The sequence below is a fragment of the Bos javanicus genome, chromosome 9, assembly GCF_032452875.1.
Source record: "Bos javanicus breed banteng chromosome 9, ARS-OSU_banteng_1.0, whole genome shotgun sequence".
NCBI classification, from domain to species: Eukaryota; Metazoa; Chordata; class Mammalia; order Artiodactyla; family Bovidae; genus Bos; species Bos javanicus.
The window spans coordinates 95,163,638-95,180,308 of NC_083876.1; the positions used below are offsets into that span (position 1 = coordinate 95,163,638).

The 16,671-nt window shown below is 54.2% G+C and overlaps 1 protein-coding gene across 1 annotated transcript in view; it reads right to left on the reverse strand.

Moving 5' to 3' along the window:
• Nucleotides 1-16,671, reverse strand: part of EZR (ezrin) — a 44,563-nt gene continuing 27,892 nt past the window's right edge. Inside the window, exons 6-13 of the mRNA XM_061428438.1 lie at nt 16,000-16,146; nt 7,515-7,611; nt 3,656-3,819; nt 3,312-3,442; nt 2,509-2,669; nt 2,084-2,176; nt 624-860; nt 1-531 (exon numbers count right to left, since the gene is read on the reverse strand). Of these exons, the coding sequence (XP_061284422.1) occupies nt 367-531; nt 624-860; nt 2,084-2,176; nt 2,509-2,669; nt 3,312-3,442; nt 3,656-3,819; nt 7,515-7,611; nt 16,000-16,146 (1,195 nt within the window). The 3' untranslated portion in view covers nt 1-366. The remainder of the gene's footprint in view (nt 532-623; nt 861-2,083; nt 2,177-2,508; nt 2,670-3,311; nt 3,443-3,655; nt 3,820-7,514; nt 7,612-15,999; nt 16,147-16,671) is intronic.

A 16,671-nucleotide genomic window follows, 5' to 3' on the forward strand; every position in this document is an offset into this window, starting at 1 on the left:
TAAGCCACGATGTGGTTTTAATTATACTGAATCTCGTATCACACATGCCAGCATGGAGGAGTTAGTTATTTCAGACTTTATAGGCATCTTTCCTTAATTGATTTCATCCTGCTCCAAGCAAAAAAAAAAAAAACAGGAAGTGATTCAATAAAAATAAAAATAAGAATCAGGCCTGTTTGGCACTATGATACCATTGGGAAAAATAAACCAGGGAAACTGCCGCCGGTCCCGGCCCCAGAACATTCCCACTGAAGCAACTGCTCTTTTGGTGAAGGACCCGGAGCAGGGAGAGGGTGGCGGCCCGAGGGCTGGGGGCGGCGCGGGGCGGCGCGGACTGGCCGCCGCGCGGAGCCGAGGCCCGACCCTTCACATGGCCTCGAACTCGTCAATGCGCTGCTTGGTGTTGCCTTGCCGGATCTGCCGCAGCGTCTTGTACTTGTCCCGGCCTTGCCTCATGTTCTCATTGTGGATGATGTCGTTGTGGGTCCGCTTGTTCTCGTCTCTGGCCTGGGACAGCTCACTGGTCAGAGTCTGCAACGGGAAGTGGCCCGTGGTCAGCCAGGTGACCCGCCTGGGCGCCCCGCCCCGCGGCGCCCCGCCCCCCGCCATCCCCGGGCCCTCACCATCAGCTGCCGCTGCACGCGCTCGTTCTTCTCGGCCTCGGTGATGCGCTTCTCCTCGTTGCGGTCGTCCAGGATGCCCTCGCTGGACAGCTCGGCGCTCAGCTCCGTGCCCTCCTCCTGCGGGCCCTCATGCACGTGGTAGTTCACCGGCTCGTACACCGGTGGCGGCGGCGGCGCGGTCATCACCAGTTGCAGCTCCTCCCGGGTCTTCACCAGGTCATCCTGGGCTTCCTTGGCCTTGGGAAGCAGGTTGAGAGGCAGGTGAGAACTTTCACAGAGAACCTCGGGCTTGAATCCTTAAGAACCACCTTTTAACTGAAGACCCACTGTCCGTGCCTGCACCCTCCCTTCCCCCGCTGCCTGGATGCGGCGGGCTGCAGCAGCGCCGAGCGGAGGGCTAGGCTCTGGCTGACCTGGTGGCCGGCCCACCGTTTGTGCAGCCGCCCCCGGGTCTGGAGACCGGGGTCAACTGCACCGAGAGAAGGGAGACACTTTTCTAAGTACTTTAACTTCTTTACAATCCCTGTATATGCTTATTGTATATACTTTTGAAAAAAAAAATATGATGAAGCCCTCCAGCCACTGAAGGGTTTTTGATGTAGGATTTTACTTTCCTCCGGTGGCCGGGTGGGCGTTGCTTATCAAGCTCCTCCCTGCCTGTCAGCACGTGGCTCACACCCATTCTCACCCCACAGTCCTTCCAGCAGCCTGGGGGGTGGGCACTGCACCACCATCCTGACCCTGGAGATGTGCTTAGTTTGTACCTGTTTTGTAACCCACTTCTCTCATTTAATACTTGAGCACTTCAAAAACCCAAGGACCAGAATCTTCTGCACACAACTCTGGTTGGGGGCAGAGGAGGGGGCCACCGCAGGTGAGGAAGGGCTGGCGAGGGGGGGAGGAGCCCCACAGACTGACAGAGGTCTACCCTCCAAACTTGATGGCAGCCCCCCCAGGAACAGTGCAGTCTAGGGGAGGCAGGAGGGAAGTTGTTCTATTACAGCCACAACCAACTAAACCTCGTGTGTGTGCGTGTGTGTGTGTGTGTATACCTCGTGTGTGTAGCGGGGTGGGGGGGTGCACAGCACAAGTGTGTGTGTGTGTGTGTGTGTGTGTGTGTGTGTGTACCTCGTGTGTGTAGCGGGGTGGGGGCGGGGGGGTGCGCAGCACAAGCCAGGTGTTGCAACGGGGAACCGAGCCTCAGAGGTGAGGCCGCCCACCCATCGCACAAGAAGGAGTAGCCAGAGCTGGACTCGTGGGGGCTGGAGACCCCCAGGGTGCAGGTCTTCCCCGGAACCGCGGGGATGCATGTTCCAAGCAGCCGAAGGGGACTCTGGCCGTCCTGTGGGCATCTACGTAATCTGACTTAAAGCTAGTTGCTGATGGGGCATCCTGAGCCCGGAGGGTGCGGTCCCCTGCTGACCCCCTGCCCCGTGCCCCCGCCCGCGCCCCGCGCTCACCCGGAGCTGCCACTCTTCCACTTCATTCTCCTTGCGCCGCCGTGCCTCCTCCAGGAGGGCGATCTTGGCAGTGTACTCAGCGAGCTCTGTGGCCTGGGGAAGCAATGGAAGCCCAGATTAGTTCCGGAACGGTTTCAGCAGGCCACTTGTGAAGGAAGGGTCACATATTTTGGTAGATGGTGCCCCACCCCTGGCTGGTGGGGTCCATCGCCCACTGAGGCTGCGCGTCCCTGGGGCTGCCGCGTCCACTCTCCTCCACCCGAGGCCAACCACCGCGGGGCTCCCTCCCCACCGGCCACTTTACACCCTCAGATCACTTTACAGCCCCGCCACCGTAATGTACAAATGATCATCAGGCAGGTGTCACTCTGCCAGTCCCCAGGGGCAGCCTCCCTGTAACTCAGCACGAGACCAGTGGCTCCTACCAGCTGCTCCTGGCTTTTGATCTGGTCGGCTGCCTGCCTCTCCAGCTCCTCCTTGGCACGCAGCGCGGCCAGGCGGTCAGCCTCCAGGCGCCCCGCCTCCTCCTGGGCCCGCTTCCTCTCCTCCTCCAGCTTCAGCGCTCTCTGGATCTGGTCGGAGAGCTCTAGAGAGAACGCAGAACCAGAGCCACTTGAGGTGCGCTTGGGGACCCTCAAGTCCTGCCCCGATTTCCCCCCAGGGGACTGGATGGGACCCGGACAGGAATCACCCCTATGCTGCGGAGTAGGGGACCAGGTTTGGGGCTGCTCCTCCCAAAGACACTGTGGAGAGCACTGGGCAGCTGGTTCCTCAGGGCTCAGAGGACCACATCCCCAGGGTGAGGACACCCCCCCACCCTCCAGGCTGGGTGAACCCTCGCCCGGCTGCTCTCAAACTCAAGAGATCGGGACTGCTCGCCTGGCTCTCGGCTTAGAACGTGAGCCGTGCAGCACGGCTTGGGTGAGCTCGGCAGAGCGCTCTGCCTTTGCGAACCTCTGCATCCTCATCAGGAACAGGGGGATAATTTAAACCTCACCCCAAGGGACCCCAGGGAAATTTAAAAGGATTACATCCAGAAGCATTTGGGACAGAACCCACAGAACTAGCTTCTAATCCAAATAACCACTTTATCATGTCTCTTCTGCAAGTCTCTACTTTGGGTGTGAGCTTAACGGAGAGGGGTCCCTCTGGGTTGCCTGTGTGACCACTATCCGACCCTCCCATCACAACCGGACCAGAGCCCCTCCTCCCAAGAGGCCCCACCCACCTTTCTCAGCCTTCCTGGTTTTTTCCTCGTAGTCCTGAAGCCTGAGCATCAGCTCCTCCTTCTCACGCATCATCTGCTCTTTTTCTCTCTCCACGGTTTCTCTCCTCTTCTTCTCGGTTTCCAACTGCTGCCTGTTTCCAGGAGGGAAGGTAAGCATGGTGTCCACACAGCAGCCTGCTCATCCAAGCCCCAGGCCCGTCCACCCAGCAGAGGACACTGGTGACACCACTGACCCCAGGTGCCCTGATGGCTCCCCGCCTCAGGGGGCCCGCACACTGGGAACCGCCAGCCCCGCCCCCTCACCATTCTGCCCCGCCCCTTTCCCCGTCACCCCGCCCCCTCACCTCTCCAGCTGCTTCTGGTGCTTCTCCTCCCGGGCCTGGGCCTTCATCTGCTGCACCTCAATGGTGTCGGGCTTCCGGCGGCGCATGTACAGCTCATGGTTCCCCATGCAGAGCTGCAGGATCCGCTTGTTGATCCGCAGGCGGGGGGCGTAGAACACGAAGTCCTGCAGGACAGAGCAGGGCGAACTCTGACTCGGGGACGCCGGGCCTCTGGCTGGCTTCTCCCAAACCTGATCCCACCCAGTTCTAGATTCCTTGTGTAAAAGGCGAGAGAGAGGGAAAGCTGCTGACCCCAGCGACGGGGTGGGGCGGTGGGGGCGGGTGTCCTCTGTGAGGGGGCGAGCATCCTCCAGGACAAGCAGAGGGACTGTGTGTGGTCTGTGCACATCCATGTGTGCACACGCCGGAACCCCCGGCTGGACCAGCGGCGGACATCCTCCTCTGACCTCTCCAGCCCCCAGTGGCCCCATCCCTGATTCTTGCCTGGACAGCGTAACTTCTATTTGAGTTTCCATCTCCTCCACCTCAACCTTTCACTTCCCACCACTGCCAGCGACCCGGGGCACTGCCGGAACTTCAGTGCCAGCCGGGCAGCTCCAGGACCCCATACGAATGTCCTGGCGCACATGAAGGCCTTCCGGCTGACTCCCCTTCCCCTCAGCTGCGCTCTCACCAGGAGCAGGCCTACATGGTACCCCCTCCTCGGCCTGTCGTGTCCAATCCCACACACCAGCGGCCACAGCACCCCCAGCTTGCTTCTCCTCCTCCATGGCTGTCACTTCGGTGCCCACTGTAGCCGAGGGGAGACATCGGCCACAGGGGATGCCAGCGCCTCACCCTGCCAGCCTGTCCTCTATATTCCATCCCGGGACAGCCTCTTGGAGCGCTGGGCCATGTTTGCTCACCTCTCCCTTGCTCTGTGTGGACACCTACTTGCCGGGTAACAGTTCACGCGGCCCTGCCATGTCTGACCCCATGACCCTGGGCAAGTCCCTCTGCCACTTGGAGAGCCTCAGGGTCTTCAGCTGTACAATCAGCGGCTTTGTTGTCAGGACTGAGTCACAAAATATTCCTGGGGACTGAGAAAGGCGCCTGGCACAGGAAAGCTGGCTGATAAAGAAACGCCTGGCTCAGACTTTGGGCTGCCTTACGACACCGCTACTGGAAAGCCTTCTTGAAAACAGAAATCACAGCACCCAAGGGCTTTCTGACTCTGGGACCGCATGGGTCTGGGACACAGAGTCTTCTTTCTTGGCTCCTGGTCACCCGTGTGGCTAACACAGGTGACAGAGGAACAGTGTGGTTTAGAAACTCTGCCTAAAAGTTAAAGTTATCTGCTTCCTCTTCCTGCTTTCCTTGCTCCTGGGAATCACAGTGCCCTCCACATCCAGACGCCAAGACTGGAACAGGGGAGGGTGGTCTGAAACAAGGGACCAGCGCTGCATATCCCCAGGACTCCTGAAGCCTACAGGAACCTGCCAGGTGAGCTGGCCGACACGCCCAGGAAGGACCTACTTAGGCCTCGGTCTCTCCACCTGTCCACAAACGCTGGGGAGGGAATGACGGCAAGCCCCGGAGCCCACGGACTTCCTGGGTGGGGCTCTCCTTGGGGTTTACAGGCTTGTTATTAAGTCATCGGGTTTCCCAAGGAGCAGGGAGAAACAGGTATTTTTATTACCCACCTTTCTCCTGTTACACAGGGGAAAGCCACCTCTCGACGGCACAGCCGTGCTACCCAGGTGGGCCCTGGCTGTGGTTCCCAAGTATTTGCAAAGAAACTAATGAAAAATGTCACTTAAAGAAAAAAAAAAAAAATCAAGGGTCAGAAGTGCAGGTGACACTCCCCAGAGCACACAGCTGCCTGGACACAGGGCCTGTGAGTGCCGGGGATGGCAAAGAGCACCCATCGGTGCACGGGAGACGAGGAAACTCCTTGCGCTGCCTTTGAAGGTGGCCAGTTTCTGACTTCCAAGTTAAAAACTAAAGGCTAATAGTCAGAGATTTCTAAATCCACATCTCCAGCCCAGGCCTCCTGATGCGACTCGGGGCAGGCTAACTCTGGCAAGAGAACAAGATCCTCAAAACAGAAACCAGGAAAGCTTGAAGAAAGTGAATCCAAGGCCCCAAAGAAGCAGGGGAGCCTCCGGGCTGCCCCCTGCTTCGATCGGCTGGGCAGGGCTTGCCGTCGAGGGCAGGTCTCCACCCTTCTGCTGTTTCCATGGGGCACGAACAAGAGGCCCTTTTCCAAGGGGAGCCAGCTGTCTCCGCCCAAAACAGGGCCACCCTTGCGTCAGGGCTGACTGTTCACGACCAGAAGGTCCCAGCACAGGAGTCAACACGTGGCCCCAGACTGCTGCATCTGAGCGGCCGGCCGGGAGGAGGAGCCACCTGGCCTGGGCACGGGGCTGGGGCTCACCTGGGGGCTCCCTGGGCGCTGCCCTCCACATGTGCTCAGGGGTCCCTCCCCGTGTAGTAAGGCGACCTTTGGGGTTCCTTTTCTCCCTTCTAAGTTAAAGTGTAAACTTGGAAATTCTCTACTACCTCAGGCACAAAGCCTGAGACTGGGCAAAGCAGCCCTGGGAGGTCTGGGGGCCTCAGGGACTCACTTGTTCCTCCAAACCAGCCGTTTACTCCACCACACCACAAGGTGCCTGGGCGGAGACCACCTCCTCCAGGAGCCCCCCACCCCGGAACCCAGCCATCTGAAGCCATTGCCCACCCCCCACCTCTCGTCTCCATCCGGATTTGTGCAATTGTGCTGTTAACTGCAACGGCACTGCCAGAGGGCACTGCCCTCATTTCCCTGTTTCATCTCTCCACTGGCGTCTATACTTCACAGGGCGGGACCCACCCTGCTCCGCTGTGCCCACCATCCTAGAGTCACACCTGACAGGCAGCACGCGACCTGCAAAGGCTTCTCCCTTTTTTCCCCTTTAAGTGATGGCTTCACATAAAACCAGATTATAGTAAAAGTACACTCGACTAACTCAACCCAGTGCGTTACAACTGCCTCTGCTTGGGAGTTTATGATTATACCCTTCCAGCTTTGCAAAAGCTAAATTGAACTCAATTTGAAAACACATACAACTTAATTCAACAGTCGACCTAGAATTCCTGCTTCTGTCCGTAAACATCTTAAAAAAATGCTCTGAACAATCAGTAACATCTCAAGTGCAGCCTGTACGGGTCGCAGGCTCTCCTCGCCGCCCCACGTCACCGCCCACATCACGCGGGTACGCTATGACCCTCGGTCCGTGGTGCTGCATGTTAATGTGACCTGTTACCATGGCGCCCGAGAGTCTGTATTAAATGCTTGTTTCATTTATAACAACTGTTCAGCTACCCATGGAGCAGGAGTCAAGAGTTTGCAAACAGCAGGAGTGCTGCAACTGTCCCTCAATAAGGACAATACTTGACCCCATGGTGTTCAGACCTGTTTTCCCCTTAGGACGAACCCCCATGGGAGGAACAGCTGGACAGCAATGCCACACGCTGTCCCCTGAGCGTTAGCCATCAGCAAGCGCGGCCAAGTCCAGGAGGGCTCCCAGACGTGTGTCTCCCAGCCTAACGCTGTTAACTGTGGAACAAAATTTACCCAAGAGACGAAGTCCTTTTCCGAACCATAATTTTGGTAAAATTCACAACGGGCTCTAAGAAGGGTAAGAGAATTCCTTCAAGCAGCAGTTTTTTTAAGAACAGATTTCCGAGTAGAGAACAAACTCCTCCCCTCTGCCCATCGGCCCCTGCACAGGTAGTTCTGAAATCACTGGCTCCTTGTCACACACAGAAATCTGTTATCTTGGAGACGGCGTTTGGCTGCCAGAATGAAAAACAGTAACGCTAACTGCCGTGGACTTACAGGAGCCTTCTTGTCGATGGGCTTGATGACAAACTTCTTGTCATTGAAAGAGATGTTCCTGATCTCGCTCCATGGGAAGCCAATCTTTGGGGTCAACCTAAGGTCCAAAAAAAAAAAGGTGGGAGAAGTTACATGTGTACTTGGATTGGCTAAAGAAAGGTTTGCAAACCCATTTTTTTTTAGTTCAATTACAAAAAGCATAAAGCGAGTCCAAGAATCACAACATGTAATATCCATCATAGCCAAGACAGCTGCCATCTGTGCTGGGCAAGCTGACAGGTGGGGGTCAGTGAGCATAGAGCTCTGCGAGGCCTGGATAATATTCCATTTAACACATTTTCCTCAGTGACTGTGGCCTCAGTGACAAGTCTCCCAGCTTGTAATCTTGAGGTCAACTTGGATGCCTAACCTGGCACATCCTTTCATCCTTTGAAACCTCTCTTAACAACCATCCTTTGCAATTCATTCCCACATCACCACCCTGACACCTCTCACGTGCCGGCAGCCTAATCAAGTCCCTTGCGGCAGGAAGCCTACTTCCCGTCTGCTTGTCTGATTAATGTCCCATTTGGTCACTCCATTCCCCTCCTCAAAAATGGCAACACGGCCCTTACCCCACCCGGTTTCTACAGATGAAACCCACAGTCCTTAACTTAGTATCCGAGAGCCTTCTAACCGAGCCCCAGCGGCCGGGTTCAGCCCATCCTATCAACACAGGGTTCACTGCCTGCCACCCCCTGCCTGGAAGGGTCTCCCACCGCCCCCCCTCCCCCCTACCAACCATTCCCAGACATGCAGCTCAGGCCAGCTCACTCTCGGTCTTTCGACAGCCCTTCCCCTCTCCAGGTGCCGTCCCTTCTACTACACAAACTATTCTTGTGTTACTCACATTACTGCATTATTACTGAGCTCTCTGAACACCAGGCAGGCACACGTTCTGATGGCCAAGAGCATGTCCTGTGTTTCCCATACACGTTCCACCCAGAGCAGCTGCTCACTAACGGAGAAGGAAAGGGCTTGGCACAGTTCAAGTCCAGCGCTTCCTTGCCGATTGTGTCTGGGTAGCCACTTCATTGCTGAAAGTGGGGGTGTTCAAGTCCCCCCCCCGTCACTGTGCAGTTGTCTGTTTCTCCCTTCAGAAAATGTTTGTCTTTAGCTGCTCTGATGCTGGGTGCTCGTGTATGTACAATTGTTACATCTTGCTGAGCTGAAGGCTTGGTGTGGATTCGGCTCCTCTAGCTTTCATTTGCATGATGCAGGTCCTCCTGGCTGGCCAGACACCTTCCTGGACGTGTTCCAGGCCAGCGCTCAGATCACACGCCCTAACGAGAGCCCCACTGCGGTCCTACTCCATCACGACTCGTCCACCATTGGCCGAAACTCTGGGGTTTTAATTAGCATTCCTGGGAAGGGTCACTGTATGAGTTTAAGACCACATTGCTCTGCAAACTTCATAATTTCCACCCTATTCTTTCTTTTTTCCCCTTGGGAGACAGAGCCCCACCCTCCCCATGACCGGGGTGACTAGGATGGGAGGGCACCATCCCACCTCCCCAGAGGGGAAACAAAGCCCCTCCTCTCCTTCTGGGAGGCACCAGAAGCCCTTTTCTGGCTTTTGCCTGGAGGAGTCCTCCACCCTATTCTTGCAACACATTTACCATGGATACCTTTCCAGAAGTAAGGACAGATCCTCAAGGCATCTTTCAAAGATGCTGCTGTCAAAAACACTCCGTGCCTGTGTACCGTAAACCTCCAGTTTAGCAAAGAAGAAGTGCAGAGAGGGCTTCCACTGCCTACCAGCATGTTTAACCAAAAACAGATGGGCAACGTAGTCCCGCTATGACGACGCAAGCCGGGTCAAAGCAGTGGGGGTGGCCTCTGAAGGCCGGGAGAGGGCACCTAAGCCTCTTCTGGGACCCAGGAGTCAGGGCACGGGCCAGGCTGTGGTCTAAGGGCCAAGCCCTCTTGGTACGCATCCTTTTGTAAGCGCTCTCCTATAAGACCACCAGTGCCCCAAATACATCTGGTTAACGTGCTTCACGGCACTCAAAAAAGCACACAGGGAGTTTGTTCAGTTAATCATCATATATGAAATATATAATGTTGGTGTTTAGTAGTTAAGTCATGAATGACTCTTTTGCCAAACCCAAGGACTGTAGCCCGCCTGGCTCTCAGTCCATGGGCTTTCCCAGGCAAGAATACTGGAGTGGGTTGCCATTTCCTCCTCCAGGGGAATCTTTCCAACCCAGGTATCAAACCCAAGTTTCCTGCCTTGGCAGGTGGATTCTTGACTGCTGAGCCACTGGGGAAGCCCTATCACTTAAAGTCATTTTGTTTACAGGCCTCTGAATACTGGAAAGGAACTCGGCACGTCATCTGTCCCTGCCATGGATGTCAGCCTCTGTCCTTCCACTGAAAAGCCGTGGAGGAGAGACACCAGGCAGGCATCAGCTGCTTCAGAACACTTTGCTCCAGAACACATGGCCAGCGTGCTGGGAAGGGCGAGGTGCTGGAACCAGCCTCAGCCGTACAGTCAGCACTGTGGACCAGGCTTCCAACGCCCTGAACTTTCAGGAGCCAGTGATTTGGTCTCTGGCTCCTAGTTTTATCTGGGTCTCTCCAAACAGTTTCTAACACAGAAAACTCGGACCTTCAGGCTAGACAGGCATGTTTCTCTCAAGAGCTGAGCAACCCGTCTCCACAGCCTCCAGCTTCTGCTTTCTGCTGTACCTGCAAAGTTTATCCTTGTACGACTGAAAACCTCATGTAACAATTTAGAGTCTCCATAAACGTGACTCTAGAACAAAGATGAGGACCTAACGTGAAAATTCTGACTCACCTTTGAGTTAAAGAGCCTCCTTTAATTCTTGACCATAATTGTAAGCCAACAAAGGTTTTTCTTTTTTTTTCTTTGAGTTTACTTACAGGACACAAACAGAAAAAGACCCACAGAGAAGATTTCTAAACGATTTATAAGTCTGTTTTGTGCATATGCTCAGTTATGTCCAACTCTTTGTGCCCCCATAGACTGTAGCTCCTCTGTCCATGGGATTATCCTGGAAAGAATATGGCAGTGGGTTGCCATGTCCTACTCCAAAGGATCTTCCCATCCCAGGGATCGAACCCGCATCTGTTATGTCTCCTGCATTGGCAGGCAGATTCTTTACCACTCACTGTGCCCCCTGGGAAACCCAAGTCAATCCTTACTTAGGCATAAAAAATTTTTTTAAGTATAATTCGAGAAAAACAGGGAACCAGAGCTCTTTGGACAAACAGCCAATCCCGGGGCTGGAGCAGGGTCTGAGACATCTGGAGGTGCCAGAAAGGAAGAAGTGACTTGAAAATCTGCGGTCAGAGGAGGGCATAGGAGCCAACTCAAAGGAGCTCCAAAAAGCAAATCTCAATCTGAGCAACAAAATAACACATACCCATGAGTCCATATTAATATCAGTAACTAAACAATAAATGGAGAGGAGAAAGTGGCTTCTTTCAGTAGAATTCCATTAATATCTATAAACAAAATGATTATCTTTAAAAAAATCACTTCTCAAATACCACAGTAATAACTGTTTCATGCAAGTCTCAACAATGGATGTAAATTAATAGATGCAAGTATAATACATAGGATATTCACTGGACTCTCCCCTAAATATACTTACTGATCCCAAAAAGGAGGAGAGTGTCTTTGCAGGAAGCCAGGCAGATGTCACCTTGACCTGAGATTCAAGTCCACACCAAAAGCAGGACATTCCGACATCACAGGCCACATGGTAGGGCAGGGCAGCACTTTTGTGGGATTCTTGCCCAAAGTGCAAACCTCAGATCTTATCGTGGGACAGGATCAGATCCGAGGTGAGGGATTTTCTCAAGAGTCAATGTCAGTACTCTTCACAGGTGTCAAGGCTGTGACAGACAGACTGTGGGACTGTCCCAGATGGAAGGAGACTGGGGGTGGGGGGTAGGCGGGGAGGTAAGGGTGGCGACTGAATGTAGGTGGGATTCCAGGCAGATCCTGGGCAGAAAAGGGACATGAGTGGACAACTGAAATCATGGGAAGACCGTCCACAGACTGTTAAGAGCATCGAGTATCAGGGTGAACACACTGACTGTGATACCTGGACCCTGTTTTATGTGAGCTGCTAACACGTGAGGAGAGGCTTCTCGGGCGGCTCTGTGGTAAAGAATCCACTTGCCAAGCAAGGCAGGAGGTACGGGAAATCCCATGGAGAAAGGAGCCTGTGGGCGACAGTCCATGGGGGCACAAAGAGTCGGACACGACTGAGCAACTGAACAACATCTGGGGAAAGGCATATGGGAATTCTTTGCACTTAACTATTTTTGGAAACTTTTTGAAGTCTGAAATGGTTTCAAAGTGAAAAAATGGTTAAAAACATTTAAATTGGAAACTTCCCTGGCAGTTCAGTGGTTAAAGACTGAGCTTCCAATGCAGGGGGTGCAGGTTAGATCGCTGGTCGGTGAACTGAGATCCCACGTGCTGTGCGATACAGCCAAAAAAAAATTCAAAACACGAAGCAGACGGTGATGATGACGTTCTACACTGTGACAGGAGTTTACAGGCATGTGTGTGTCTAATATCAGCAAATGAGCACTCAAGAATTGTGAATTTCGTTTAAATTTTTACTTAAAAAAAAAAAAAACCATACTACTACTCAGTCGCTAAGTTGTGTCTAACTATGACCCCATGGACTATAGCCAGTCTCCTCTGTCAATGAAATTCTCCAGGCAAGAATACTGGAGTGGGTTGCCACTTCCTTCTCCAGGGGATCTTGCCGACCCAGGCATCGAACCCGCGTCTCCTGCGCTGGCAGGCAGATTCTTTACCACCAAGTCACCTGGGAAGCCACAAAACAGACTGAACTCTAGTAACTAATAGGCACTTTGGGGCGAGTATACAGATGCCTGCAATCTACTTTGAAATGTAGAGGAGGGTGTGGGGACAGACGGCAGTGACATGTGGACAGGGGGAGGCGTCACAAAGCAAGGGGTTAAATGCCAGCGGTGGAACCTTGGTTGCAGGCACGTGGGATTCACTGTAAAATACTTCCTGTGTTGTAGTTCATTTGAAAATTTTCATTGGAGGAGTTTAGAAAGGTCTGGTGGGAGGATGGGCTTGAGATCAAAATTGGGCCTCAGAGACGGGGAAGAGCAGGCAGAACCACCGAGTCACCTCCCTGGGCAGGGATGAGCCTAAAGGTCTGCCCTCTACGTGGAGGAAGTCGGTTAACCAGGCCCTGCCCTCCCCATCAGGAGGGACCAACCCTCTCTGCAGGGCCGGAGCATCCGAAAACTCCCAGCACCCTGTTTCTGCTGCCCACTCTGCCACATTAACAGCCACCACGGCGCCCCCAATCACGTGTCCAAACTCTCTTCTCGGCCAATCAGAGCTGCGCTTTTAAACCTCTTCCAAGCGGTGCTCTAACTCTTTCCGGAGGGGTCCTTGTGGAAACAAACTTGTGTCAGAAACCTAGCTATTCAAAAAATAAAATCTGTTTTGTGTTCAAATTGGGGTACCAAAGACAGAAAGGAGAGGATGGTCTGACAATGGTGATCCTGATATACCTGTGAATCCACAAAACTCACGAATCATAAAATCCCTTTTTGCTCTCCTCGGATACACAGGTAAGTCATCAAAGATAAATAAGGACAAAGATGTAACACCAGTGCCCCTCCCCACTGAAGAGAATACCTGCCCGGGAGCAAAATTTTTAGAAACTGGAAAGAATTATGTATTTTTAAATGGGTGAAACATTTCTAACGTTCATCAACAGAAATGGAAATCAGGATGTGTGATTACAAGCATGCATGGGTGAGCAATGTAAGGGGAGAGACACCGGCCTTCATCTCGTCCCCATCCCCTCCTGCTGCAGCCACGACCCACACACAGAGGCCCCAAGGAGTAAGCTCTGGGAAGGACGGGGCTGGGGAAAGAGGGCTTCCAGAAGGCCCAAGAGCTCACGGCAGATCAGGCTCCTCTGATCTTCTGGTTTTGTTTTTGGCCAGAAGAGGCCACACAGCTAATCTCAACCTTCCCTGCCCCAGGCTGACGCCGGCGTCAGCAGCCGAAGTCCACCCCACGCCCTCTCCTCTCTGAATCAAGGGTTTACAGAAAGACAAGTGCTTCCTGCCCTACGCGCTCCCACTTGACTGTTATACACACAATGGAAAAGGGACCCCAAGAAATATCCCCCATCCCGGCATGTTTAATACGAAAAAGGATAAGCTTTTCAGTAAAGACACCTGCTTATCTGCAGGGCTTCCCTGGTGGTTCAGCAGTAAACAATCTGCCTGCAATTCAGGAGCCACAGGAAATGCGGGTTCGATGCCTGGGTCAGGAAATTCCCCTGGAGGAGGAAATGGCAACCCACTCCAGTATTCCTGCCTGGAAAATCCCAGAGACGGAGGAGAATGGAGGGCTACAATCCATGAGATTGCAGAGAGTCAGACACGACTGAAGTGACTTAGCCCGTATCTGCAAGGTGCACCAGGTCTCTATCACCCAACACGCACTGGACAGAGCAGATTTCTCCCTTGAGCAGCGCTCCAGGTCCTCATGGTGCTCCACCGGCAGCTCCACGGCTGAGGGTCAGCCTTTAACACAACTTTACCACAGCTAAGCGTTGTCACCGCAGTCCTCAGACCCAGCCACAATCACTTGCTCATCCGAGGAAGGGACTTGTCAGTATTTGCTTCAAAGGAGCACAGCTCTGACTACGGAAGAACTAAGGGACCTGCCCGCAAGAGCGGGGGGCAGCAAGACGCGCCCCACACCCCCCAGGGTCTTCTTCAGGGAGGCCACTCGTTCCACAGCTCAGCTGAGGGGTGGGTGGGAGCCGGAGAGGAGGCAGGGCTGGGGGAGCCAAGCGGCTCACTCAGGTTTCTCCTCGGAGGAAATGGGCATTTATGTGGGTGGGAAGGCGTGCTGATGAGCTGACAGCAGCAAGTTTTTGCCCCTGGCAGTGTCCTGCAGCTTGAAAAACCTGTTGGGACAGCCCTGGCTGTGGCTATGTTACAAGATCTGCTCATTCAGGAGCCAAGTTCAGAGCAGAGGCGGTTTCCCACGCATGTTACCATGAGGCCGTGGTGCTCCCCTAGGACTGGTCTTGAGACCCTGACTCATCCAGGCTGGTTACGTCTGGGTCCAGTGGAAGGAGTGCATCGAAAGTCCTCAGGGACTCACTTCTGGGTCCTCAGATGAGTCCCTGCGCTCCTCTGCTAAGCAAGCCACAGCCTAAGTGTAACTAGAGTCCTCTGACTGACACCATGCCTTCTGGTGGGTGGATAACGGCGCTCCTCCATCCACTCTGGGGGCTTGGCCCAGGGGCGGGGAGTGTCCTACACAGACCCCACCCCCCAGGAGCAAGGGTTCTGCACCCTGGGTTCTGACAAGCATGCTGGGATTACAGCAGATTCTACAGATGATACTGGGCTTCCCTGGCAGCTCAGTGGTAAAGAACCTGCCTGCCAATGCAGGAGAAACAGGTTCGATCCCTGGATTGGGAACATCCCCTGGAGGAGGAAAGGGCAACCAGTATTCTTGCTTGGAGAATCCTATGGACAGAGGAGCCTGACGGGCTACAGGCCATGGGGTCGCAAAGAGTCGGACACACTGAGTGACCAAACCACGCTACATACAACATCGTCTGTTAAAAGCAGTGCTGGTCTGCTCGTGATCGTGGGGGGTGGGGGGCAGCGTACCTGGGGCATGGGAGCGCAGAGACCACTAATATGGGAGCAGGTAAGACGGGGGAGTTGCCACTCCAAGACCAAGGAGCAGGGACCTGCCGTGGAAAACTCGCCCTCGCTCAGTCAGAACAATCTTATTCTGTGAATCCAGCTCCTTGGCAGGAAAAAGGCATCTGTGCAGAGTTCGTAACCACAGGGATGGGCAAAGGAAGGTGGCGGGGGGTAGGCAGCCCTGCATTGCAGAAGAGCCCAGTCAACAAACATTAACACTCTGAGAGGCAATCGGATACCTCCCACAAGTTGAGGATTTAGCTAAATTGTCTGTACATAAAAGCTATTGTTTACAGAATCTTAAGATCTCAGTAGGATCACAAATATTCTTGGCCAGATTAGCACAAACCTCAAACTGCCCACCACTGCCAGCTGGTAGCTGTGGGCAGCCTCAGAGGAGGGGGCGGGGTGCCCTCCTGCAGCTCTTTCACAAGCTCCAGAGCCTGTGAGGTCATGGGCCTGGTGGTCCCCCTGCTGGGCCCCTCAGCACATGCTACATGGGCTGATAGACAGGCTGAGAGAGAAATAACAGGAGAGAAAGCACAAGCGCCTTTGAACCAACCTCCCACACGGCCACGTCACAGCCGTGAAGCCCTTAAGCGGCAGACGCTGGCCAATCAGTTGCTAGGTAAACACTCTGACAGTAACCCACGTGCGTATCTGCCACTCCCTGCACTGTTTCCAGGCCCAAATACCCCACCAACAGAAGATAATATAAAGTTTGACTCACTTATCGTCTTTCTCATAGATATTTAGTCCAAGGGCATCAACGCCGAGCCAAAGGTCTGTTCCTTTCTTATTTTTTATCTCGAAATAGTTGATCCCGTACATTTCCAGGTCCTGGGCTATCTTCAGGTATTCCAGCATGGCGCTGTCCCTACGTGGGGAGAGCGGACACGGGCGTGAGCCGCATGTGGCTGTTACACCAGCGCCTCCCCCGCGGCCCCTCCGCCAGCCTGTGACCCGAGCAGACCCCCAGGCGTCCTGGACACCGACCGCTGACACCCTTCACATGTTAGCAAAGGACTGAACTGGATGGATCATGCTGGTTCCTCTGGACGCAGAGGACGTCCCTGTAAAACCTCGTCGCTGGGCATGATCTTGTCTCCTGGCCGCCCACGTGATGCCTCAGGGGGCCCCAGGAGCTTGCCCCGCCTCTGCCCTCCCCGATCCACCTCACTAGGAGCACAGAAGATGCTTGCATCAGAGAGGAAAGGCCGAGGACACACGGTCTCCGAGGCCCAAACTGCCCATGAACTGCAGCGGCCAGGACATCATTAGAGCTGCTGCCAGTGCCTGAAAGGACGACGACAGGACAGACGTCCCACACGCCCCTCTGGTGCTTCTTTAATAACAAGTGTTTCTCTCTCGGGATCTTTTTCAACACTGACACCCTTTTAAA